The 26,631-nt window shown below is 51.0% G+C and overlaps 6 protein-coding genes across 6 annotated transcripts; 3 read left to right on the plus strand and 3 right to left on the minus strand.

Annotated features, from left to right (window-relative positions):
* Nucleotides 1–3,471: 3,471 nt before the first annotated feature.
* On the plus strand, nt 3,472–4,988 carry LOZ57_003295 (uncharacterized protein; the record flags this gene model as incomplete). Its single annotated transcript, XM_049252344.1, has 2 exons — nt 3,472–3,847; nt 3,907–4,988. 2 exons carry the CDS (start codon nt 3,472–3,474, stop codon nt 4,986–4,988), a joined length of 1,458 nt encoding a protein of 485 aa, XP_049108518.1.
* A 1,504-nt stretch (nt 4,989–6,492) lies between these two features.
* LOZ57_003296 (uncharacterized protein) lies at nt 6,493–7,988 on the plus strand (the record flags this gene model as incomplete). Its single annotated transcript, XM_049252345.1, has 2 exons — nt 6,493–6,873; nt 6,936–7,988. The coding sequence occupies 2 exons, from the start codon at nt 6,493–6,495 to the stop codon at nt 7,986–7,988; spliced, it is 1,434 nt and encodes a 477-aa protein (XP_049108519.1).
* Nucleotides 7,989–9,325: 1,337 nt separating this feature from the next.
* Nucleotides 9,326–11,969, minus strand: LOZ57_003297 (uncharacterized protein; the record flags this gene model as incomplete). Its single annotated transcript, XM_049252346.1, has 3 exons — nt 9,326–11,578; nt 11,640–11,846; nt 11,907–11,969. 3 exons carry the CDS (start codon nt 11,967–11,969, stop codon nt 9,326–9,328), a joined length of 2,523 nt encoding a protein of 840 aa, XP_049108520.1.
* Nucleotides 11,970–16,496: 4,527 nt separating this feature from the next.
* Nucleotides 16,497–18,585, minus strand: LOZ57_003298 (uncharacterized protein; the record flags this gene model as incomplete). Its single annotated transcript, XM_049252347.1, has 2 exons — nt 16,497–17,458; nt 17,511–18,585. The coding sequence occupies 2 exons, from the start codon at nt 18,583–18,585 to the stop codon at nt 16,497–16,499; spliced, it is 2,037 nt and encodes a 678-aa protein (XP_049108521.1).
* A 1,835-nt stretch (nt 18,586–20,420) lies between these two features.
* LOZ57_003299 (uncharacterized protein) lies at nt 20,421–21,733 on the minus strand (the record flags this gene model as incomplete). Its single annotated transcript, XM_049252348.1, has 3 exons — nt 20,421–20,698; nt 20,758–21,301; nt 21,371–21,733. The coding sequence occupies 3 exons, from the start codon at nt 21,731–21,733 to the stop codon at nt 20,421–20,423; spliced, it is 1,185 nt and encodes a 394-aa protein (XP_049108522.1).
* Nucleotides 21,734–23,412: 1,679 nt separating this feature from the next.
* On the plus strand, nt 23,413–26,250 carry LOZ57_003300 (uncharacterized protein; the record flags this gene model as incomplete). The annotated part of the gene is made up of 4 exons (XM_049252349.1): nt 23,413–23,537; nt 23,600–23,755; nt 23,817–24,308; nt 25,209–26,250. The coding sequence occupies 4 exons, from the start codon at nt 23,413–23,415 to the stop codon at nt 26,248–26,250; spliced, it is 1,815 nt and encodes a 604-aa protein (XP_049108523.1).
* Between the last annotated feature and the right edge of the window lie 381 nt (nt 26,251–26,631).

The following is a 26,631-nucleotide window of genomic DNA, read 5'->3' on the forward strand; positions in this document are numbered from 1 at the left end:
GCTGTAAGCTCAACGGTGTGAGCTGGGATGGATCGAACAGAGCTGCCTACGACTATGCAACTAACTACTACGACTACTAGATGTTGGATTGGGAAGAACCAAGCGCAGCTCGCCGGCCGGGGCAGTGGAGAAGGAAAAAAAGAGTTTCGCGACCCACCCGGAGGGAAGAAGAATAAGAAAATAATAATAATAATGGAAAGCAATCCCTTTGGACAGATGGATGGACCCATGGGCGGGCGCGCTAGACGGAGATAGCCCGCGGCGGATAACATTTTATTATTCGGATCCTGACTTACGCAGGCGCCGGCTGGCCCTGCTGGGGCTTGGGCGGCGATCGGCGCAGGGCGAAGAATGAATGAAGGTAATGTATGTATCAGCCGAGAGCGAGCTAGTAGTACGACGACGACGTCGTCGTCTCGGTTCCGCTGTTGGTTAAGTAGGTAAGTTGGAAGAATGGGTGTGCAGAGTAGTTAGTTAGTAGTGTAGTTTATGGGCCAGCGTGCATCTTCCAGGTGATGCTTGCAGGGGAGAGGAAGCTGACATGCATGACTTACCGCCAGCGAGTCACAAGTTTGAAACAGCGGCATGAGACATGGCAGGGTTGGGGCCATTATTGCTTATTATTATTCTGGAGAGCAGCAGTGAGGGCCGGCGGTAGCTGTTGGCCTGTCCTCCGTATCGACAGGGAAACTCGTCCAGTCGTTTGAGTTTCTGAAACGGTGCGCCTCTGCACCTGTCTTACCTCTGTAGATACGTGAAATTTCGCTCATGGGTGGTAGTGGTGGTGATGGCGGTTGGGTTCGAGGCCGTTCTTCCTTCGCTTTCTTTTAGCGCGAGATCCTGCTGTGAGATATCTGGTCTCTTTGTTGTTGTACAGACCGCGCAGTCTAGATCCACCGATTCTCGAATAGCCGTAACTTAACGGAGGACAGACTTCCCTTATAGCCGCATGTCCGATTTTATACCTACTCCTACTCATCGAGGGCCTTTCTCTTTGCCGAAAGGTCCACAAGATCTCGTCCGTCCGTCAACAGGCACGATTCTCGGATAAGGTGCCCAGACAACTAGCACCAGGTCGATAGAGGCCATTATTCATGCGCGGATTGTTGGAAGAGGGGTTTGCGCTGTTGGTTCCCGGGTTGGCTCCTAGCCGATGTTGTGTGGAGATATACGGAGTGCTTTGTTGCAATCTATATATCACCTTCGCCAAAGCCGCACTTGCAAGTCCGGCCGTCAGAGAAGAGCAGGGTGGCTTGGCTTGGGGCCCGTGGGCGATGCAAATCTATGAGTAATAATTGTAATAATTTCGAATCGTCTGGTCCTTTATGAGCTTATCCAGAGCCGGTTCCACTTCTTCCTTTGAGTTGGATGGTACGGAGTCAACTAGTTCGTGATTCTCCCCAGCCAAGCCAATTCGACGCAACCATAGTTTCCCTTGTTGGCCGGCCTGTGGATGACTTTTGGACAAGTTTGCTGGTGTAAGTCCCCCGTTGCATAGCTCGCGTGGGATAGATGATGGCCGGTAGTGAGTGGGTTTGATAAATTGTGGACCTGTGAGGGGAGATTTGGCAGAGAAATAGTAATGAAGCGGCAACGCTCTTCTGGGTCGGGCGGCCACAACGGCGGCAACAAAGCCCAGGCTAGAAACTTAGAATGGCGAATAAACGCAGCATAACTAGCTTTATCCAGCTTATCCAGCGGCATAAGTCTGCACAAGTCGGGATGGCTGCCCCCTTTGGGGGGTTGGTTTGTCTTTTTGTCTCGAAGGATGATCGGCGCCGCATAGACAGAGAACAGAGGGAGGAGGAAGCAGACTAATAGCTAACAAGTAACTAAGACGGGGTGGGACACACAAGGCTCGTATGGAAGTACAGTACAAGCATGCAGGCCGAAGGCTCAGCAGCGGGCGCTGGGCCAGGCTGGCACAGACGTCGTTCGGCAGCGCGACAGGGACGGGGGTGCGAAGCTGTGGGCGCCGGGCTGGACGGCAGGTAACTAGGCAGGCGATCGTCGACGGAACGACAACGACGACGACGACGACGATGGGGTATGAAATAAGAATAACTAGGTAATCCAGCGGCGACCAGGAACTGGGGTGGTTGCGGTGGTGGTGGTAGGGTGGCCAAGCAGGCGGCGGGCGGCGGCGGGAGAGAGCGCGTGTTTGCCAGCAGAGTTTTGCAGCGCCGGTCTAGACTCCCTCCCCCCCCCCCCGCGCAGCCCGCCAACAGCCCCGGCCGTCAGGCCATCACCACGCCGGGCCTGGCTGGCTATCTGGCTGCCTGTCTGCCTGCTTGTCGCTCTCGTTGTCATCTTCTTCCTCATTCTTCCTCTTCTTCTCTCTCTCGCTCTCTTCTTCTTCTGCTTTCTCACCTCGTTGCGCGGCTCCTCGTCTTCCCTGCCCTATCTACCCCCCCAGCCCAGCCCAGCGCCCGCCCGTCGCCGCCGTGGCTCAGCCCAAGCCCCCGATCCCCCCCCCCAGCAGCAGCCCTTCCCGCCTGCGCGCCCCCCTCCTCCCCATCCATCGCCGGACTGGCCCGGTGCTGTTCGTCCGCTGCCCATCCACCCTGCTCGCTCGTCGCCGTCGCTCTGGTCGTCTCCTATTCCACCGTGCTCGCAGTCGCTGGCTCTCTAGCTAACTAGCTGTCTGCCCGTCGCTCTCCCTGCATCTCGCCTGCTGCGCACGTGTGGCCCAGGCGGTTTTGCCCCCCCCCGAGGCCTGCGCCCTCTCGCCCCTCTCGTGCGCTCGCTGTCCAAGTCAGAACCGGGCTTGTCCGTCGCCGTGCATACATTCTGCGCTATTACCTTCGCTGGAAGAGCGGAGAGGCGTCTGGCTGTGTCTCTGCCTCTCCCTCGCTGTCGCATGATTCCCACTCTGGGCGACACACGCACGCCCAGCTGAGGCTTCGATTGTTAAGACGCTCTTTGCTGCCAGGACGGCCTGTCTCCGCTGGCCAAAAACCCTGGTCTTCCGGTACCCTCCTCGTTGACGTTGGAACCGGTCTCGTGGGAGTATATATATCGTGAATGTGCCGACTCAAGAATGGGAAACTATCCCGTCCCACGTCCCCGACGACGGCTGATTCGACCTTCGAACCAGAAGCGATGACTTCCCCCTTCGACCGTGCCAATTCTCCATGCTGCAATTTCGACTTCGACTGGTATTCCATCCGCTCCAGCCGCCGAAGCGCCTCGTGTGAATTCCGCCCAGACACAATGCCTGACCAGACCGCCCTTTGTTGCGATGAACAGCTGCAGCGCTTCTCCCAGCGCTCCACCGTGCCTTTCACAAAGGCCAAACGCAATGCCTCACGCACTTCCCTCCGCTCAGAGCCCGCTTCAGGCACCAGGGCCCTGTCCAGGCCTCGTCATCAGTTGCAGCTGTCACCTTTTGAATCTCTGGGAATTGCCCATTCATCACTTAGTTTCACGGCGTCTCGGCGGCCTAACGATGCGATGTTGCTCCCTCCGGTGATGGGTGGCTCCTCTGCCTCCTCTGCTTTATCCTCTTCGTCGCTTCTGAGCAAACCAGAACATTCCTACGCTTCTCCCTTGCCCCTCACGCCTCCTGAAATTGAAGACAGTTTCCTCTGGAACCCAAATTCACACAGCCTCTTTATATCTGATAATCATTCTTCAGCAAGCTGCCATAATATCGATCCTTATATGGAGGACTTCTCTGCAAAGGAAACCTCAGATTCAGACTCTGGACCTGAAAAGGAGCAACACATGTCCTCTCTCGCTCTCCAAGGGACTAGAGCTACCGCAAGTCCAATGATTTTCTCCAACCACAGTCTATTCCCTGGCGAGAGCTCGGACGAGTGGCTTCAAGACGCTCTTTTACCTGTTGGTCAGTATCTTTCTCCCATTTCTTGGGCTTTTTCCTGCCTTGTATTAACTGTTCAACAGTGTCGTCTCTCCCGCTGCCCAAATTTCCAGGCGACTCTGTGCAGCTAGTCTCCCAAACCCTACCGTGCCCGCCATCTGACTCCTCAGCCTCCGCCCTACCCAAGTCCGCTTTTACCCCCATCGTTAAGGCGATCCAGAACCGACTCCAGACCGGCTATTTCCCATATATAAGCATCGTTCACGCCGTTCCTCCGAAATTTAGCCTTAGCAGCCTCCCAACTTCGCCTCCTAGCACGCCGAACCTCCTCTTTCCTGGTGACGACTACTTTAATAACACTGTATTTTCAAGTGCAGCCGCTGTGCCAGCTTATCCTTACATCGAGCCGACATCCTTTGCCTCGCCGGCATGTCACCACACCTCTACTCCCATTGTGCCCCCTTTCAGCGTCAATGTCGCAGTGATTGAACGATACCTTCCGCCAACATCCACACAAGAGTGCCAAGCTCTCTTTTTGAATAAAGGCCCCTCAGTCCTCCTAGATCGCCTACGTGAATTATCTCCGAACGGCGGGAATCTCCTCTTTATATACCCCACCAAACGCGGCGCGGAAACGTTCAGAGACAAATATCTAAGCCCCATACTTGACCCGCTACTTCGCCAATTAGCTGTCATCAATGGGTTGTCTGCTGACATTGGTAATGCGCTTGGTCGAATTCCTTCTATTGCCTATATGGACGAATTTGAAGGCATGAAGGCTCGACTGCAGGCCATCTGCGACAGCATCAGCTCCAAAACTTCACCACCAGGCATGTCAGCGTGCCACCAGACAAACTTCACCCTCGCCTACGCCGGCCAAGCCACCGTGAAACTCGACCGATGCTTATGGACGGAATGGTACATCCAGCAGGAAACCGCTCGCGCCCGCGATATCATCAACTATTACTGGCGCAAGGGCCATCGCCTCCCGGAGAATAATATCTTTAATGCGGCACAGCGAAACCCGACGTCTCAGGAGGTGACCGGTGCGTCGCTGCTTCGCGAGATCCTCGACGGCGTTCGCACTCGGCCCTACCCCGATGGATTTCAGCCGGACTGTGGGCTGGAGCTGGGCGTGTTCGTGATCCGCAGGGCTCTTTCGTGATGCTTCTCCTCGGGTTAAGACTTTGTTTTCGGCTTCGGATGGGATATTTGTGTTGGCATCGAAAAGGAGTGAAAGTAACATTGGGACGTCCGGCCAATGTCTTTTATGATTTTGTTTTTTTTTTCTATCTATTGGCAAGGGTAGTCCTGATATGGTGGTGGAAAAAGGATTTGAATTTCTTATTCGATGGTTTTGTTTTTTTTTTTTTTATTTTTCATTCTGATATCATGGGACAATACCCCCTTTTCCGGCTTTTTATTCAAGTTTTCAACTTCCCCCACCCATTTTTTCAATCTCAGCGATATGGCAGGGAGTTTAAGACCGAGGTGATTCGTTGCTTTTTTATTTTATTTTATTTTTATTGCGAGACTCCAGATATGCCAAAACGTCTGGGGATCATGTCATGTCAGATAGGCCATAGGATACTGAAAGAAGGAAATGATTGATGATTTATCCTTGTTGTTTTCCCTCAAGGAGGGAACCAAACAATCTGCCACAGCTACTCATATAATCAGATCCACCTATCTCCAGAAGCCACAGCACAAAAACCCATCTCCAGTAGATATCAACTTTTTTAAGAGATTGCTTGCTCCAATTTAAGCCTCTCATAACGACTACACGTGACCACGCTTGAGAAACTAAGTTTATCTGCCGGCCCCCACCGCCCTACTGCTACGTCGCCAGCCGCCGGCCTCAGCAAGTGAAAAAGAAGCACTCCCGGCCTTCACTGCTGCCCACAGCGTTACTAGAGAATGACTATCTACCTCTACACTTTCTTTCCGTTGCTTGAAACCCGGCCTGGTGTGGTTTTATAGCCTTTTTTTTTTGCAACGATCTCGGTCTCAGGCCCTCTGGCCCGCCTTTTTCGCACAATCTCCTCCCATAGATACAACAGCACACACACACGCACACACAGACAGCCTGTTTATTGCTACGAGCTGTATAGCAGTGGGAGGGTTGTGTATTTATTACTCTTGGTTCTTTGGCCCTATTTACTTTGTTGCCAGTTAGCTGCTGTCTTGCGGCTTTCTCCCGGCCCAGTCTCGGTGAAATCCGCGCTTTTCACCTCTCCGCACTACTTCCCTCGATCGAACGTCGAATCCGCAAACACGGCCTTCTGGCGATCTTTGGTATTTGCTGTACTTTTTTTTCTACGGGCGGCTGGTGACTCTACAGGAGTTTGGCTGGTTTCCAGAGGCTTTTCTTTGGTGGGATCCTACGAGTGAATGAGGTATGGCTCACCATGAAAATACCGAGTGTCTTTTCTTTTATGCTCTATTAAATCTCAATCGCGCTGACTTGTGAAAGGTCTTGACAGCTAGGAGCTCTTTAGTTGCTTTATCTTCCACGGCATATCCCTCCGTTCCCCTTCTACCCACGCACGACAGTTGCCACGAATCATCAAATTCTCCCTCCATCTCTTTATTCCCGAGTGCGCTCTGCCAAAAAATACCTCCCCGCCTGTCGTATTCGTAGCTATACCGCCTCTCATACCCTTTGCGAGATGGCGACAACAAACTTGATCGCCCGCTCGCCCACTCCCCCACAATACACGGCGCCCTTGTCGAAACGAGATAAGCGACGCACAGCGATTCACGATCGGCTCACCGATCTTCGCGAGGCCTTTGCGAATAATCGTGACTACCACTTCCGCCAACATGTCCACGAGCTCCAGAATGAAATGGCGTTGATCGCAAATTCCGAAATTTATGGTGAATGGCCCATGAGCGATGCCCCAGAAGATGTCTCGAAACAGCTCAAGCAGCTCGCCGCGAGTGGGCACACTGTGTCGGAGACGCCGGTTACCGGCAAGTGGTATTCGAAGTTCGTTGATGAGATAAACCGGAGCAAGGAAGAAAGAGATGTGGAATTAACCGTCGTCATGGTAGGCCAAGGAACTACCCCTGCGAGAAATTATAAAGAGTAGTTGATCTAACCGGGAATTAGAATCGCCATCGTGATGTTCTGAACAGACTGTCGCAAGACCGAGAATTTCGGCACCGTTTCGCGATTGAAGAATGCAACAAACTCACTGAAACTGTTCGGGAGCGGCTCATTCAACTGATATCTCAGCGCAAAAATCGCTTGATGCGCGAAAAGGAGCAGCTTGATGTTGCCGACACAAACGCTCTTCTTCTTCATCCAAACCACTTCAGCATTACAAACCCGGCCAGTCCCGGGGGTGCTCACAGCAACCGAAAGACAAGACATACCCGCCACAAGATTGATATTGACGATATGGGCAATTCGATAATTGCGGAATCGACCAGTAAAAGGAAGCGAAAAGTTCCTGTAGACGATGAATTCGGCTCGCCAAATATAGAGGGCCTTTCGACTCCAGCGGAACGTGCGAAGGCCCGCTTAAATCAACAACAAAATTCCCCAGCATATAACATTCTTTCTCTCTTTACTGAGAAAGAGCTTGCGATGCATAGCAACCAGGCTCATATTGCTGCACTGCATTTCTTATCATCTTCGAAACGTGCGAGACTGTCGGGTGCACAAGGTCAGATGGCAGAAGGGGAAGACGCTCAAGGATCCAGTGATACCAGCGGCCAAGAAGACTCTGCCGCACCAGAGATGGAACGGACTACCAGCCAAAGCGTCCACGCAACACGGTCTACGCGTAATAACGGAACTGCAGGCCTCAACCTCCTCGGTGAACTCACGGATAAAAATGCGAACCGACCTAACCTGCCGTACTTTGTTTTATGCAACTACCACCAGCGCCCCAATGGCGCTGGAAACGCACCGCCCCCACCCCCTCTGATGCCAGAGGAAATCGAAGACGATCTTGCTCGCATCGAGAAGTTGAAACGAGAGAAACCGCCCGGCTGGATGGACACGCGTCTCGTCAATCATCTCCTGGATACCCTTGTGCCCCCAGAGGCCGATGAAACGGCTGCTGTCAGCTGCGAAAGGTTCAGCACATTGCACCCTGACTTCCCACGGGAGATGGACGTGCACTTAGTTCGTACCTACCCTCGAAAGGACGATTAGGAGGCTCATGTTTGATACAAAGATGGGCGGATTTATATTCTTGAATTTAGCCGCTAAATGCATTGTGGAGTTGGGGTTTGGGCCAGGGTGTTCGTTGGATAGCATGGCTGGTCGATTTCGCGGGAGGATGAAGACGGTGATGATGCATCGGGCTGATGCGTTTTTCCCGCCGTCGACAGGGATATCTGCCCCTGTATCTCATCTACAGGTAAACAGATACCACCCTTTTTATTCTATACATTTTTTTTTTTTTTTTGGAACATCTTGCTTTGTTGCGTTTCTGAATGGAGCCATACGCCCTTAGTTCGCTTTCTTCTTGTTTTGGCTACCATGGCCTGAAGTTTGTTGATTTCATAGATCACTCTCTCGAAGATAGTTTGTTTCACAGTGCTTTTTTGGCCCCTAGGTAGTATTTGTTTTGCTAGATGTTTACTTTAGTAGCTGTCACATATTAATTGCTGTTTGCAATTCTCTCAAGTCTCATCACAAGCGTTTTGCTCTGCAGACTAATTCTAATTAGGAATGGTGGGATGATCCTCGGTGGCTATTCCTGTAACCAATCAAAGCTAGAGTTGCGATGCATGGTGACGTGTGCGGGGAAGCATGTTTGCATGGTTCGTATGGTCCGCTCAATGTTTGTTTGTTTACCTCCGTACGGAGTACTTCCTTCCGTATACTCTGTAACTCCAATTCCGCACTTTTGTTGCCATCGTGGCCAGTGAGTCTTCGACAAATGTACAGTCAATGCATTGAAGGCTGATGAGAAAAATCAGCTTTCAAGATATTTGAAAAGATCTGGATATTTCGCCTTTACATCCGTGTCCACCTAGATATACGTATATGTCTATACTCCTTATAGAATATATGAATTGCCTGCAAGGCTCACATTTTCTGGATACAATCAGTTGTCTATATAGTTTTCTGGCTAAGAGTCTTGAGTACCTTTATAAATGGTTGTGAACGTGCCTAGAGTTTCTAGATTCCGTGAAACGAAACAATAATAGAACAAATCTCTTCGCAGAACATGATTGATTGTAGTTCCAGTTCGAGTCAATTAAAAATATTATGTACTCCGTATAGAGAGCATTTTAAAATAGATTTGTAGTCAGGCCACGAAGCAAAATAGTATAAATTACACTCTATCGAGATGTGGACCGGGCTATACATAGTTAAGGAATGAAAAAGTAGGAACCGGCAATGATCATTTTGTTCTTCCACCTGACCTGGGTATTTATGAGACATAGTAGAAGAATGTGACAATATTCAATAGACATAGTAAAAACATTAACAAAATATATTAACGGCGGCAGGCAATGCCGATAAGAGTCATCAAATAATTACAATTGAAAGACGAGGACACCAGCAGCGGCGGCCAGAGCAGTGAGCAAACATCTTCCAGATACAGAGAAGGATGCAGCGGCGCCAGTGAATTCTGGAATACCAGTAGGTCTTGGAGCACCGGGTCCAGTGGCTGGGAAGGTGACAAGAGTCGACCCAGGAGCAACACCCTGACTTGGTGGAGTAGCAATAGCCTCAGCCGGACCAGGCATGAGGTTGACGGTAGGATTGGCCCCTGAGCCCTCAGTGGCGAAGTTGACTTGCGGAACGGTGAGCTGGGTGAGCATGGTGCTGACCTGGGCGTTGGGCATAGTCATCACTTGCGAGAAGGTGACAGTGGTATATGGAATAGCAGGGACAGGAGCACCGGGAGCACCTGGCGCACCTGGAGCACCGGGAGAACCGGGAGAACCGGGGGCAGGGGCTGGAGCACCTGGAGCACCGGGAGAACCGGGGGCACCGGGGGCAGGGGCTGGAGCACCAGGAGCGCCTGGAGCGGGAGCACCTCCGGTTGGAGCACCAGGAGCTGGAGCAACTGGGGTGGCTGGTACTTGTGGTGGACCGATTGGAATGCGGGTGGGAACCGCGGTAATGATGCCGGGATTCTGAGGAATGTGTGCCGCACAGATACCTGTGAAGTAGGACATTGCGTTTCTGACTTCTTCGTCAGAGGCACCCCAGGCTTGGATACACTTGATGACCTCGTTTGTGAATTCCTTCGATGGACAGAAACAACTGGCGTCGCTGTTGGATGAACACTTGGGGAGAAGATCCAACCATGTGTTGAGGCACCTGGGAAGAAGGTCTGGGCATTGAGAGGTGGGAACTGGAACAACGGGTGGCTTGGTTTGGATGGGACTGCCTGGGCCACTGGGTTGATTGGGGCCTGGAGAGCTCTGTCCAGGTTGTCCGGGTTGACCTGGAGTAGGCTGTCCAGGTTGACCGGGCTGACCGGGCTGGCCGGGCTGGCCTGGAGTAGGTTGTCCAGGTTGACCGGGCTGACCGGGCTGGCCGGGCTGACCTGGAGTAGGCTGTCCGGGCTGGCCTGGAGTAGGTTGTCCAGGAACACCGGGAGTCGGCTGGCCAGGTTGACCGGGCTGACCTGGAGTAGGTTGACCGGGCTGGCCGGGCTGGCCTGGAGTAGGTTGTCCAGGAACACCTGGAGTTGGCTGGCCAGGTTGACCGGGCTGACCTGGAGTAGGTTGTCCAGGAACACCGGGAGTTGGCTGGCCAGGTTGACCGGGCTGACCTGGAGTAGGTTGTCCAGGAACACCGGGAGTTGGCTGTCCGGGTTGACCGGGCTGGCCTGGGGTCGGAACGCCTGGGGTCACTGTGACTGGGCAAAGAGTAGTGGAGATGGCAATCGTAGAAGTGACAACAATTGGTGTTTTAGACTCTGCCGGGCAGTTTGGAATAGATGGAGCACAGCTGGTGACTGTAACGAGCGAGGTCGTAAAGACAGTCGAAGTTGACATGGAGATGCTAGGTGTAGGAACGACGATTGGCGTGCTTGGGCCCGGAATGATAGAAGTGATGCTTGTCCCAGGAACAATAATGCTAGTATTCTTGCCAGGAACCGAAATAGTAGAGCTTGGGCCTGGAAGGATGATGGTGGTGCTGGGTGGTGTCGTGGGCGTACCTGGTGGAGTCGAGCCAGGAGGAGAAACTGGGGGAGTCGATCCGGGAACCGATACGGGAGGAGTCGATCCGGGAGTTGACCCGGGAGGAGTAGAGCCAGGAGTAGAGCCGGGAGGTGTCGAGCCAGGGGTAGAACCTGGGGGTGTTGAGCCAGGAACGGATCCCGGAGGAGTGGAACCGGGAGTCGATCCAGGTGGTGTAGAGCCGGGTGTAGAGACGGGAGGAGTTGACCCTGGTGGAGTTACGATGACTTTCGTGGTAGATGGCGGCGGCAAGCTTGTAATAACTGTTCGTGTGAATTGTGGTGGGCCGCACTGGAAGAGGATTTTGTGGATGGCAATCTTGCATTTTGCCAGCTTTGCAAAGACAGGAAGGAAAATTGACACAGAGGTGGCACCGCCGCACTGTGTATTCTTGATGATGGAACCGCCAGGGGAGCAGGGATGAATTTCCTTGCAAATTTGTCCGCCCGGCATCGTGTACTCGAAGCCAACATCAACATCCTTCTCGACGGTGATCTGCATGGTATCGATGGAAAATCCCTTCTTTTTGGCGGCAATGATCTTAGGAGCCAGAGAGAGGGTCTTGTCAAGAACACCTTCAATGCATTTATCCTATAACCCATTAGAACCAACGTAGAGCAAGAGAAAAAAAATACTTATAACGAGGACATACCTGGAATTTTCCAACCCATTTCTTCAAATCAAAAACGCTCTTGCAAGTGAAACCAGAAAAGTTGAAGTCGTCAAAGAAGTCAAAACCACCAAGTTTGACATCACCCCAATCATAACCTTTTTGCTGACCGGGGGTACACACGTTTTCGGTTTTCATAGGAGTGTTGAAAAAAGAGAGACCGGCACCCAGCAGTCCAAGGCCCCAGAGCTATCAATTCTTCGTTAGGTATCTCAGTTCTGGTCATAGTATGGGACTGGTATTACATACTGTGGCGCTTGCCTGGTGGACAACCAGCAGCCAGAGCACAGCGACGCTCTGGTAGAGCTTCATGGTGAAGAAATATAAAAAACACTCAAGATATGCAAAGGGTATACGAAATCAGGCTAGCTGAAAATTAAGAGGGGGGTATAACGAGAGTAATAGGCTTGCCACAGGCAATTATATATAGAGATATTTACGCACAGCCAAAACGAGTGAAGGCCGAGTGAAAGCGATTGAAACAAAATGCCAACTGAACAGAGATTTTAAAACAATAGGAAAGAGTTGCACACGATGAGGAAAGAAGGGACAATCCGAGAGGAAATGTCTGTTGTCTTAATATATTTCCAACAGATGGGGCCAAGAAACAAAAGAGACATCGAGTAGCAGCCACAATAGCGGCAGCCCCTGGCGCTACGGTGCAGGGAAATGTGGATTGACTTTGCCAGTCTTTGCGACCAAAGACACCATAGAGCATGGGTCTGCTAGTGAACCTTTGCTATTTGGGGGCCTGGCGGCAAGATGGTGGCAAGATTTGCGAGAGCCCGTCAACTACTGGCTGGTGTATGAACACAAAGCCTAACTATGAAACGTTGGCTCAATGGCAAAACCGAGAAAGGTCACCAGCCAGGCCAGAACTCGCAGCTGCTAGCCAGGAACTGCGTCCCCGAGTAGCCAATAATAGTTAGTAGCTTTAGGACGGGGCGTAAACTTGATCGCCCAAGACAAGTTGCAGCGTGCATTCTACACATCGAGGAACACAAACACCTCAGGACAGGGCTTGCTTTGAGTCTTTGTGCAGGAGATAGCATACCGCCGGGCGTCACTTGGTTTTGTCGAAGGGAAAAGCTGTTTTCCGTCATGGGGATCGGCATGTAGCAACGATCAGACGTGTCTCCTTTGTTGTTGACTAGAGCCGTTGCCCACTTGCCCCCGTTGTAGTTTCAACTACATAGAGTAGCATGGGCTATTTTTATCAACACCGTGAGAGGTTCGCAGGATTCTGGGTTCCGAATGAGGCCGAGCGAGAATCGCCGATTCATGGATTCATGCGCGAATCACGATCCGGTGTTTCGAACACTGGAGACTTGTGTCAAAGTGAGATAGAATGATGCAGTTCCGCGAATCCGACGGTGTCTTTTCGCGCGCGCCCAGGCGAAACTAGCTAACCAGTCAGAGTAAAACTCCGAGGCTTGGAATCCAGGGGTAGTTCATCGCGACGGCCAATGGCAATAGCCGAGTTGGCGCGCTGGGCACAGCTTGGCCCGTGGGCTGAACAGGCGTGGGGCGGGTGTTTGCAAAACGGGCAGGGTGGTGAGACGACACGACGCCCAAGCAAGACGACCCAACGCTGCTGAGGGCTGGAGGCCGAGAGAGCGCGAGAACGGTCGAGATCGATCGAGAGTACATTTGCGAGCGATTCCGCGATGAGGCCCGGGTTGCTGTATCCGGACGGCTTAGCTAAGCATGTGCTGACATAATCAGCTGCCCATGCGCGATCGCGAGTGACCTGGTGGGAACCTGGGTTGCCGGCGTCGGCAATGCGCCGATCGAAGTACCCTGCGAGTCAAGCCAGATCTCCGTCCCAAAACGGCATTTCTGAGGATATCTTCACCTCCCGCGCTCTTCGACTCTGTTGGCCCCCGTCTGCTGTGCGCTGGCCCGTTGTGTTCTCTTTTGCTAGTCTCCGGCTCCACCGGCCCTCTTTTGCTCTTAGACAAGTCACTTCCGCCAGTGGCTGTTCTAAACCGCCGGCCGCCCAAGGGGCTTGACCTACTCCGTACCTGTGATTCTCAGGTCTCGACGCCAATTCTCTCCACGCGTCTCACTTTGAAACTCCGTTGCGTGACCGCGCTGGCCACAGTCGAAGGCGTGGGTGCCAGTGCTAAGTGTCAAAAGTTTGGTCCGGTTGGTTTATTTTACTTTGTCCATTCGAAACCCGCGGTCTCTAGCTCCGTCCAAGTTCCAGTACATTGTTTCGGGTTGGCGAAGGCGATCACTCCCACAAGAAGCTCCCCTGTCCTTTACTGGTGATAAGACTTTCAGGCTGACTGACCCGTTGTGCTCTATGCTGCAGCTGGCCCCGTGGTGCCGAACGGTCCTCCAGGTACTCGCGTGCGCGACCTCCCGGGCCATTCAACCTAATAGGCATAGCATCAGTTGCCAACCACTGTGATGGATTCTCCCCTTTCCCCCGCCTCGTCCACCGCCGCCACCACTCCTCTAGCGTCGGCTCTTTTTCCGCCGATTATTCTGCCTGAAAAACATTCCGCTTTGCTAGACCAAACTCCGCCCAGAGACGGGCGCCAGTCCTCGGAGCCTCCGGCGATACGGCACCAGTCCCTCGAACCACCGTCGTCGCTTCTAGAGCCGCCCGAACCGTTAACATCCTCTGCTACGCCCTCCTCCGCGCCGGACTCAGAGACACAGTCCCTATGTATCCCCGAAAATCCCCCGCCTCCTACTTCTACATCTAAACCGCATCGCCACTGTCTAACACGCGACCAGCGACGTGATATCCTGCTTATGCGTAGCCTAGGCCACACATACCACCAAATCTGCAAGCACCTGAACCTCCCCTTCGGTGCCGTGCAGTACACCTGCCAGAAACGCTCCGCGTCTCCCAAGCGTCGGCCGGGCCGGGCAAAGCGTCTGACTGATGAAAAATTGAACGAGATTGAGACGTTCATCACCTCGTCCATAGAAAACCGCCAGTTAACTTACCAGGAGGTTGTGGAAACCCTGGGCTTAGACGTGAAGGAGGACACTCTGACACAAGCCCTGAGAAAGAGGGGATTGGTGAGGCAGATGGCTTTTCTGAAATCGCCGTTGGCTGTGGGAAATATGTATGTCTGAGACCCTTTTCCCTGCTTTTTGATACCTTTTTAGCCCTCTCGCTATAGTTGACGCGTCGTGTCAACAAACCAAAAGGATGTCTGGTTCTGGGGGCTCCGCTAACGCTCTCTAAAATCGATAGTACTGCCAAGCCAATTCGCACCTATCTCACCTGCCGGAGAAACGAGGAGATAGATTCACCGCAGGTCGTTGAGATAATCAAGCGCAGAAATGGGTAAATCAATCTATCTACTTTGATCCTGCCCCGACAGCCCTCGTATGGCTGAGATTCTCGTTTAATTATGCAAGAAACAAATATTGGTACAATTTAGTCCAATTAATTGATTCTTGGGAGTTAATAAATCCTAACGCTTATGTTGTCTATTTTGAGACACTACTATGAAGCAAAAAATAATGTGTGGGCCCTATTGTCTTCTATCTTGGGATGGACTTATTCTTGCGATAAAATAGGGGATAGCCGCGTCTACCCTTACGCACTACTATAATAGTGATTTTAAGAAACCCTCCCCCTACGGAACACTACCAAACCTGTTCTTGATTAATATGGGCTAACCATGCCACTGGAGCCCGGCGGCATTTTCCTGTTCCGTTGTTTATGTTATATACCCAGCATACGCCTAGCTTTTTCGAAAATATTTTATCAGACCCCGCTTTACCCTATATATACATATATATTGAGAATATCTTGATTTTCATCCTCCTAAGAATCGCCCCAGAGTAGTGCCCCAAAGTACTCTGTTCATACTTAACTCTCAGTCTAAAGGCTCTCCTAACGGTTCGTTTCCAAGTCTTAGTCTAAACGCCCCCCGAGTAGCCTAAGGTCAGTCTCTTACACCTTCCTGCTAGAGATAGCTTTAACGGTTTACATTCTGTCTTCCAGAGACTGCACCATGGAATCGACGGTATGACTTATGTTCGAGCCTCGTGGAGATGGTGCATCAGGACAAACCACGTATAAGAACTTTCAAGTAATTCATAAGCTAAAAACTACTTCATACACACAGGAAATTCCTCGAAACATAGGGGTTTTCTTCTTATCCGAATATTCAACACCTTTTCAACATTACTCAAACACAACAACTGGCGTCATAGACAAAACCTTCATAATCGCTGACACGAAAGCTAGCTTAGTATGACGAGGAATCGATCCGTCGATCAAACGACAAGCCACAGCATCGTGCCGGGGAGGCGCCAGGCTGAAGCAAAATAAGAAACCCTAGCCCAAGCACCACGAAGGTAACATGTAAATGTTCAAAAACAGGCAAAGAAGATAAAAGAAGAGCCATACATCGTGCATATCATATCGAATCCATTCATTCACACATGTGGAACGATCTATAGAAAGTACAGTTATATGCCTGTCTTCTACAGTTGTGCCATTCAAACATAGCTTTTGTTTTTCATAGTTTTATTTCAAGATCCGGTAGACGATTTCAAATGCTGAGGTATGGCCACATTAAATGAGCTTGGACTTTTGTACCAAGATGTGGACAGGTAGGCAATCAAACCCGAGATCAGGAATATTACAATGGGAAAATCAATATCCCATTTTTTTTTTAATCGGACAGTATGGTAGCGATAGATATCAAGTAAATCAGCTTCGAGTGCTGTAATGATACCAGGTAAGGACATAGAACCAAGAGAAGGTAATTGGTGATGATCGAAGCTTTAAGAATCTTCGACAATAAATGGTCCGAAGCAGTGAAAACTTCTTCGTGTCAAGTGAAGCAATGAGAGGTAAAATCACGCAGCAGTTGAGCTTCTCCGATGAGAGTCAAGCACTTTTCTGCGGACCGCTTCACCGCCTAGATAATTGCTTGCCTTGCGTTTCCGTGGAGGGGTGCGGCCGTCAGTTGCCCTGGAGCGACGAAACACGCTCGCAGGGCGGGAGGGAGAATTAGCAGGCATGAATTCCCGATGTTGTGGCAGGCGAATCAGGGCTTGATATCGATTATGATTGCGACGGAAAGCAGTCACTATTCCACGGTCGAGGTGGTTCAAAAGGCGTTCAGCATTGGTAGTCAACGGACTATCACGAGCGCCAGTTGGGGTTCGGGAAAAGTCCATATCGACAGATGCGGCGACGAATGGAGAATCAACATCATCCATCATTTTATCCGTTTCGCCGTCAGAAGAAGCGTCACCGAAATTGATGAAGTCGTTCACATTCAAAGCTGATTCGCTATCTTCATCATCATCGTCATCCTCAAAGGGGTCGAGAAGATATTTTCCATTCGGATAAAAGGCCTCGGGTGGCCCGGTGACTTCTCCACCAGCATCGTTCCCATTCAATGCTGTCATCATCAAATTGGCGGCGGAGCTCAACATGGGACTGAAATCTGGTCGACTTGGGGAAACGAGATCAGTATCGCTATCTTCCGCGTTGTTCGTTGCTCGTGGGCTATTAGTAGCTGTGTTTGCAAGACTATTTGTTGCTGTTTCCAGCCAATCATGGCGGTACGATGCATATGGAGGAATCAAAATTAGTTGCTTTCCGTTGGGCGCCATGACAGCAACGGGCTTGTTGGGATCGGCAATAAACGTGCCTCGAAGAGGCCCGCGTCTGCGTGCCAACTGTGTTTGTGTGTTATCTTCATCGCCTGCAGATACCGACACGCTTGATTCACGCCGAAGAATTGACCGCGGATGCGTAATGGTCGCGGGTGGGGGGTAGTCCTCTTCGTCCGTGGTCTCCCCACCATCAGCTACCATGAATTAGTAATCGTTGAGAAGACACAATAAACACAGATGACCTACTCTCGTAGCCACTTGAACTACCGACGTCACTATCGGATTCAACGTGATAAATATTGCTGGGGATCTCATAGAATGCATTGTCTACCTGAAAATCCAGAGGGTTACGGCAGCCGTCGTTTTCGATCAGGCGTCTGAGGTCAGGGTCAAGGCTCTCTTGTTGTAGAAAGTCAGAAAGCAACTCGTCCTCAGAACTAGAATCTGAAGAGTCATCGGATTCCATAAAGTGAACCCGCCTTGGCACTGGGGTCTCAAAATTATCGCTGGCCATTTCGGCATTGAACATTTCATTGGAAGTGTTTGGCATCATAATTTGATCTTCATCAAAGAATGAGCCAGCAGAGTAGAGGGGTCGATGTTCAAGGTCGTCGAAACCACTCCATTCATCTCCAAAGCCTCGCAATCCGGACACGCTATTGGGTCTTCCATGCTGAAATTCACCTACGATCCATTGTTCTTCAAACTTTTCCACTTCCAAATCCTCGTCATCTCCATCTGATAGGAAGTCCACAGCATCATACTCGGCATCCGAATCTGCGGACCCGGTGCAACATTCGCCGCTAACAGAACTGACAGAAGACACTGAGCCAGAGCAATGCTCCTCATCACTCGCTCCGTCGTAATGACCGTGTGTAGCAGTTGACTTTCTTCCCTTCTTTACTGATGTGCCAAGCCGATGCCCCGCCTTACGGTTCTTTTCTGTGTTTGTGCCGTAAGACGGGGCGAAAGCTGCCGGCTCATCTTCATCATCATCACTTTCTTCCTCTTCATTCTCATCGCAATCCACTTGATCGACATTAGCAAGAGCCGAAGAGGGTGTGCCATCATCGGAAGTCATTTCTGACTTCATTCCTTTGTTCCCACCACCAAACTCATTTTGTTTTTTTGAAGGTGGCATTTTGTTTTTCTTGTTATTTTGTTGATTTGGAATAGACTTGGGTTTGGGAGACGCTAGATAATCGAGGGCGTCGGTCTGGGGGCGGAGGTCTAGGTTGTCGGTGGAGACACGGGGTCTTCCAGAAGTGGATTTGACAGAAGTCAAGGGGGTAGCTGGGTAATTTCCAGTAGTGGTGCTCATTGTGCACAAAAGGATGGTGGCTCAAGATGTCGAAGTTGGAGTGAAGATGAAACGATAAGACGGAAACGCGAAGAGGGTATCCAGGCACGTGCAAAGAACTCAGTGACAAAAGGTATGAAATAGAAGACGAAAAGTAGGATCGTCGTGAGGAATGGGCGGTGTGGGCGTAGGGAGGGGAAGAACACAGTGTCAATGGTAACAGCAACTCCAACCCTAGTGGACGTCGAGGTCAATTCTGAAAATCGTAGTAGGGGCAATTTCGACGCTCGAAGCGGCGGCCGAAAGAGTTTCACAAATATCGTCAAGTCAAGTAACTTGTTCCTCGTTGGACTTCTCGTTGGGCTGGAGGAACATGGGCAGGCCATGCTCCCCCAGCGCGAAGAGATTTAGGGCCCAGCGACAGCCATTAGGCGGGCGTACTCGACAATATTTGGGGTAGTACTGACGTTCGGTGTCTGGATGCTCGAGATATAGGGGAGTCAAAGAACTGGGAGAAGGCCTGCGGTTGTGGACGAGCAGAAGAAGAAGAGGAGAAAAGAGGAGAGAAAAAGGCCCGTTGGATGAAGTCTCGGGGATGCCAGGATTGCTCGCCGGCGCGGATTAATGTTGCGGCGGCCGCCGCTGGTTGGCTGCGGTGGGCCGCCGTACCGTCACGGGCCCGGTCACGATGTGAACTGACCATACCATACGCGGCTGGTAACGGCGCGCGATTGGCCCGCCACTTCACCGTCTTTTGTGGCGTGACCTGCTGGCCCGGTTCCTGCGCGCCTAGTTTTGCGCGACGAGGTACCTGGCCAGAGGTACCCGGCCTGCCGTCGCACCGGAGCTGGTGTGGAGAGCGCCAGGCCGACCCGCCGCGTACGGTAAGCGAATTACGCCCACCAACGCCGGTGGAGCACGAGTGACAAAGAAGCGTGCCATCAATCCTCCTTGCGCCCACGAACAGGCTGCTGTCCCTGCAATCGCCAGCTGCTCGCGGTGCGGATGGGAGAGCAGGGGACCAGCTGTGTCCAATCCTGCTGGGTGGGCGGCATTCCTTGGATTCGGCAAACTCAACACCCGCGGGACACACGATCTCCCCTCCATCTGTTACAGGCGTGCAGCAGCTCGTATCGATACGCTCCTAGCTGTCCCCAGAGCAGGGATCCTCACGCATCTCAACAGCGTCCCGCAGGTGTGCACGGCCTGCAGCGACCCGGCGGCCCTCCCAACTGCCTGAAATTCCAATTTTTCTCTCGGCCCCGAGCGAGCTACGTATGTACTCCGTAGGGATACGCACTTTCTTCCCCCTCCCGGGAAGTCGCCTCGAATGTTGCAGGAAGTGGACAGGTCACAGGCCGGTCTTTTCGCGCTGGACCTGGGTCGCATCATGCGCAATCATCCATGGCGTGGTTGGTCCTTTGCTGCACCTCGGGGCCCACCCGGAGACAGGGTGGAAGAAAGCCTAAGAGCCACCGCTTGATCTGAGGTTGCCTTAGCCATGCGCCACTCGCTGCCGCACTTGGAAACGCACAATAATATGCACACAATATAAAAATTGCTTCTGTGAAACTGCCAATGGCTAGCTATCTAGGGAGAAGACCGCCGCAGCGATATATATATATATATAGAAAAAAAATCTGTGGTATCAATCAGGCTACATATGCAAGCTTCCAGCCAACACTGCCTGCCCAGAGACGGGGAAAATATTTCAAGAATAGATGCGCCTGTCCTCAATCTGACCGCCTACGTCTTTTAGGCGGGGCTGCCACGAATCCTGGCCTAATCATACATACATCCTCGACGTGGCCAGTTGACACTCCGGTCAAGACACATGCGTATGAATGTAAGGCAAATTAAGTTCCCTCATACGGCTCGACCGTCTTGCGACGTGTATTTTTGCCAGTTGCAGGATGAGGCGAGGGCTCTTGCAGCGTCGATGACCGCCGGGCTTCGCTGGGCTCTGCAGCTGCGCTACTTTCGCTAGAAGTCGTGGCAGGGGCTTCTGCTGTGTCGTCTGCTGCGTCATCTGCCGTTTCTAACTGAGAGGCAGATGCCTCTCTGGAAAGTCTTTCTCTTTCCAAGCGCTCTTCACGGCCCCGTTTATGGCAGTACCATAAGACCATGAGCAAGACTGTTTTCAAATAGTCAGTCAGAGCCAACGCATAAAATCGAAGTGGTTCAATCACTTACCCATTAGTGCCAAAGACCAAAGCACATTCACGCCCAGTAATGCTGGGAACCGTGCTTTTAAAAATGTTATTATAGACCGCAGCATTCCTGCAATAGCAGCAGGCTTTGCTACAAGCTCCTTAAGGCTAGGAACCTCGAGCCCCATTTTGGTCGCGGCTCCGGCCGCCTTGCCGGCAGCGTCAGCACTTAACCCGTGCTTCTCGGCTCGTTCTGCAGCGGCCGCGAGTATCTCTGGCGCAAACTTTTTCGTCACCTTGTCCGGCAACTGCTCAATTAACTTCTGCAAGAAGTCGGGAAGCTTGTTGAAGGAGCTCTGCAGCTGCCTGTCTCCATTCTTCAAGAGACTTTCCAGGTCGTTATATGCCGTTGGGACACCGTTCACCAGGTCTTTAAAAACAAACTTAAATTTCTCCAGTAGATCTTGTGTTTCATCGCTGACAGAAAATACTCGATTATTGACCGCGGCAAGGTTCAACTTTTCAAGAACTTCTGAGATATCTTCCTCTTCCTTTTTAACTTCTTTCTCGGCAGCGGTGGACGGCTCCTGGGCAAAAATAAACAACATTCAGCATCTTCCAGGAATTTTATACGATGATGGATTAATTGCACATACCTTTTCCGCCTTCGTCTTTGCCTCTCCACTCTTCATCCAGCTCCAGCGATTTTTCTTTTTCGCCTGTGCCAGCTTCTCGCTATGTTGCTCCTCTTCCGCCCTCGACTTGCTGCCTGCAAGCGCTAGTTCTTTGTCCAGGTCATTTTCTTCGCAAGGCGACATGGGTAATGGAATATTCTGTGCGCCATCCATTATCGCGACCTGCGCATTGCCACCATGGTCCCCTCTTGTCTTCTCGGGAGAACTGACTACTGCGCTTAAAAACTCTTGTTCTTCGTCACTAAGGATTGGAGTGTGGGGTTTGACGGGTTTTTTGATGTAAGGCACCTTTTCCTTGATGTTTTTGAAGTATTTCATCGCCATTTTGAATGGAGCCTGGAATGCACCTGTTCACAATAGATGTGCTGCAAGATGTCAAAAATAATGTAAATGTCAACAGATCTTATACTCAAAATCCCAAAATATAAAAGTAATCATTAACATTCATAAATTCTAAAAACATTCATGGTCCAGCGCATGAAGACACTGCTGGAGCCGCCGTGTTTATTTTGGCGGGGGCTGGCGTTGACGTCAACTTCCGCACCGCGTAACGTCGCCACAAAGTGGCTCGTGCGTCTTCTGCACAGCCCTAAAATAAGGCTTGGCGTGTGAGTGTGGCTGGTGGTTGCCAAGGTGCTAGCTAGGCAGGGACCTTCAGCGGAGAATTGTAGGGGATTTGTTTCCCTGCGACCTGCTGAGGCTACGAAACAAACACCAGGATGTCCCATCCATAGTGTATCACTAGTGGAGACCGGGGTATTCCACAATGATACTCGAGGCACCAGCCAAGTCCGATGAACTCATCTACAGACGCGTTCAGTCACCAGTACTCCGTACTCTATACGGTGGCATACGTGAGATTGCTCCGTGTGACTGCTCCTCAGGATAAGTATGCCATTCTTGGAAATAGCCCTATGGGTTCAATATCTACTCCTGTACCGCAGTCTATATAGGCTGGTTGTGGCCTCTTGGATCTGAAACAAAGCACACAAATAGCTACGTAAGAAATTAGCAAATAATAACTACTCACGGTACAGCGCACAGACCCAAATATTTGGGGAATCATATCGAGTGTTGAAAACAAACCGCAAGTGCACGATACATTGTTCATAGCTAACGTTTCATTCCAAACATACCATAATGCCGTATGAGGAACATCGTCTAGCATATTTGAAGGCAGAGGCTTCTCATACCCCGCCAAAGCTACCATGATCTTTGGAGGGCTAAATCTTGTTTAGCATTCAGGAACCTCCAAAGTTTGACGTGTTGACATTGCCACGCAAGCTGACTGGATGAATGGAAGCTTGGCATAGATCCAACAGAGAATTCTGCAAAGGAGTGAACTTCCAAACCAAATTCATGGTACGTTTATCAGTATTATCGATAATTTTCGAGAAGGATTCTGCTCGGCTGTTGACCGGCATCTCGACATGTTGTCGCTGTTATTGTTGGCCAGCAATAATATACAATTGCCTTGGAAGTCAGTTGGCAATGCCCACCAAGCAATTTTGGCTGATGCACACGTGAGGACAGTCTTCAGCATTATTATTATTATTATTTCCGCGTACACAACGCGGGGTTGTGATCTGCAGCGGCTGCCTGGCGCCATCACATGACCCAGCCTTTCGCGGGCTATCTACATTTCTTCGTGTTCGCCTCAGTCTTCTTTTTTTTCTTTCGTCTTTCACGCTTCGTCGAGCCGACCAGTTGTCCATCCGCACGAGGTTCATTTCTGTATGATATCTCGTGCGCAAAGCCTCTTTCTGGGATAACTACGCGTCTCCTCTGTCCTCTCGTTCTCGCGCCCGAGAATTGAAGATAGTTGGGGCTCGTAGCTCTTGGGAGCGGCTTTCCAAGGCTCTCATGCTACGTGCGTGATCGATCAGCGTCAATTTGATTTTTGGCGATAGCCTGTCCACTCTTTATCTTTGCTATATATATACATATATCCGGAACATTCTTCTGCCTAGTTTCTTCCGTCAGTTGTCGCCAATTCGGAAGCGATGTTCAAACGCTCGATTTCCTCAAGGGACCGAGTGGGAAAGTCCGTCAAGCCCGCTAAGAAGACCTACCGCGACGAAACAAAGATTAAAATGCAGGAGAAATTAGACAGCCCATCAAGCTCTGGGTTCGTCCACGCATATAGAGTGTTTGCTAGCTTACATGGGATGAAAGCTGACTATCAACTAGCAGCCTTACAAGCCCCATAGTGACCCTAATCGTAGGTCAAGATCAACGAGTTTTTGCTGCTCATGAGGATGTCTTGTCTCTCTCGCCTTTCTTTGCGGCTGCCTTGAAACACCAAATGGTGGGTGATAGCCCAAAACAGATTGGCTTGCATGACGAGTACGTAGTGCGACTCTATTACCCGATTTTGGATTGAATTGCGGCTTGACATCTGCTTTAGGGAACCCGAGATATTGTCCTGCGTCCTCGAATACCTCTACAAGGGTGACTATTACCCCCGTTTGCTCCAGAGTAAACGTCACAACCCTTATTACCTCGAGGACTCCCAGCTGCGTAAAACAGGTGGCCGAGGATCAAGTGAATCAGTCATATTCCATTCCGGCATTGGCAACTATGTCCTTCGGGATACCGTTATATATTGTGCTGCTGAGAAATACGGTTTGGATGGGCTGAAATCCCTTGCTCTAAAAAAGCAGGGGCTTCACGTTGCAATCCCAGCCGATGTCATTCTCCGCTCCGCGCGGTATACATACGACAACACACCGGACTCGGAATCTCGACTCCGAGCTCATTTTCTAGCCCTAATCATTCGGAGCCGCAAGACGTTCAAGAGAAGCGGAACTATGCAGACGGAGATGGAGATGGGTGGTAAATTGTTTTTCGATCTGTTCGTAGCGATGTGCAATCATATTGATGACGTTGCTGGAATGAAGTATGTACCCTCTGTGCCTAGCTTCTGAGGGGCTGACTTGCGCGCTATTCATGGCACGACTTCTATTCAACTACCCAGTTCTAACTGCAGTAGCCACCCTCCCAAGTCTTTTTAAATTAAGACCTGCACTGTTATCGTGCTACTAATCCAAATGGAAATCTTCTCGGGTGCTGTTGACTGAAATTGTCGGAACGAAATAAACAGCCCGAGGAATCTAAACGAAAATGCGAAACAACGACCGTAGATGGGATGATCTGAGACCAGTTTGCGAACCAGAACCCAGTTCTGCTTTTGATAATAAGAATCACCCAAGCTTTTCGATTGATTCTATTCTTCTTGTTGCTCGAGGTTGGCCGGGCACGCTTTGGTTTTATGCCACCATTGCATTTTTTGACTTGTGAAATTGATAACATCAGATTGAACCTTGAAGTCCTAGGGTGATTGGTCCTTTTTCCCCGTGTATCTCTCAGTTTCTGCTGGTCTTTTTCACCGAAGCTCGTTTCCTGCCCATCCCTCTCCTCAAGCCCTATAAACCAGCCTGCGACTGCTCTCGCAATTGTATAACTCTGCTTCTAAGTCCTGTATTAGTGAGCTCGATCAGGGGCTATATTGAAATATGAGAATTTTGGCCACCACATTGATCTCGCAGCGCTACATGTAGACCATTTATCGAGGTGTTAGGCTATTCTCCCTAAACTTCTTCTTGATCCGCATATCAAATCAAGCTTTTAGGGCCAGCGGAAAGATCGACCAGCTCCGAATGCGGCAGAGTTGCGGTTGCCGTTGTAAAGCTCTGCTCAGGTTTCTAACAAGAATGGCATCTTTGGCAGTTCAGTCATGGGCTTCGAGAACGCCAGGCTGAAGAGTGGGTTACGCTTCTATCGTGAGGTCATTGTAAAGGTTATTTATTCTGCACGCCGCGCCCATGGCCACAGAGGCGGGATGCCCGCGAAACATCCGGTGGATGAAGGATGGACAAGTTATTCGAGAAAACCAAGAATCTCAGTCCGACCAAGCAACAGAACGCCCGCCGAGCGAAACGGAAGACCCCATGCCGCCATTCTTTGATGAAAAGAGTGAAGAGCACGCCAAGAAATGCGAGAAGTTCTGCTGTGGAGATATCCACCGAGTTGCTATACAGAATATAGAAAGAGAAAACCTGGAGGATGCGGGAGAGATCCCCAAAGATCAGGAGGCGAGGCTACAGGCGCGTCATGCCGGAGAGGCTGATAGCGCGATCCAAAGGCCAGGAGTGCATGTCAGGTCAAGCGTTATGGTAATGTCGTTGGAATCCATGAGCGATTCTATGAGTCAGACCGCGGCAGTATTGTTTTCCACGCTGGATGAGCAGGATCGCGGCGCTGTCAGCAGCTTTCTCCTGACGGGGGAATATTTTCCCATGCTCATCGAGAGCCGGGTGGGGCAGAATCCTCTACAGCCGGGGCTACGAAAGGAGAGATGCACGGCGTACTATCTGGAAGGGTATAGGACGAGAGAAGAGTATAACGCGGAAGCTCTGCGGTGCGCGTGGATGTACAACCTCGCGCACAGCCTGTACATACCCAACCTTGAAATGCTTGCGGTTCGCAAGCTCAAGCTGGGCTGCCAATATGTCGAAGAGGACGTCATCATCCAGGTTGCAAGTTTCATCTTCTCGTCCATCGACGGTCACCGTGAACAGGAATACGAGGGGCTCCAGACAACGGCGACGAAATCACCCGCGAAGCCGTGCTGCTGCGCGGGCGAACGCGACCCGATGCGGGCCTACATCGCGGAGTATTTTGGAACAAGACTGGCGTCTCTGTCGATTCAGAACGACGCGAAGTTCTGGACGATAATGATGAGGTATACTGCTTTCAGGGCCGCGGTATACCTGGAAGCCGGCAAAGTGATCTCAAAGCGCCTGGCTGCTGTGACGGCAGCGGAAGCGGAGTTGAACTAACAAAGCCGACGTGGAATACAATGCTGAGGCTTAGGCTATGTTTCATTCATCGCTGTTTGTTTTCTTTATATGCATTGTGGAGGCGTTTTTATGGTAACGGGAATGGGGGGTTTGCGCAAGGCAAGGCATTAGACGAGCACTGGACAATAAGGCATGTTTTATTCATCGTTGGGATCTGACAAACCCGATGTTAGTTGTTAGCTATTCGGATAGGGCAATACTTCAGGCTTCTAATCGGAATTATATGAGTAGAGCAGCGCTGCTGGTTATGAATGTAAGAGAGAGAAAGTTGACAAAAAGGGTGCGGGAGTAAAGTGACGGGCGAGTCTTCACGCTAAAAAAGCGCGGGTGCGGGCGAGCTTTCTCTGGCCAGCTTGCGTC

The sequence above is a fragment of the Ophidiomyces ophidiicola genome, assembly GCF_022830035.1.
Source record: "Ophidiomyces ophidiicola strain CBS 122913 chromosome Unknown scaffold_11, whole genome shotgun sequence".
Classification (NCBI taxonomy): domain Eukaryota; kingdom Fungi; phylum Ascomycota; class Eurotiomycetes; order Onygenales; family Onygenaceae; genus Ophidiomyces; species Ophidiomyces ophidiicola.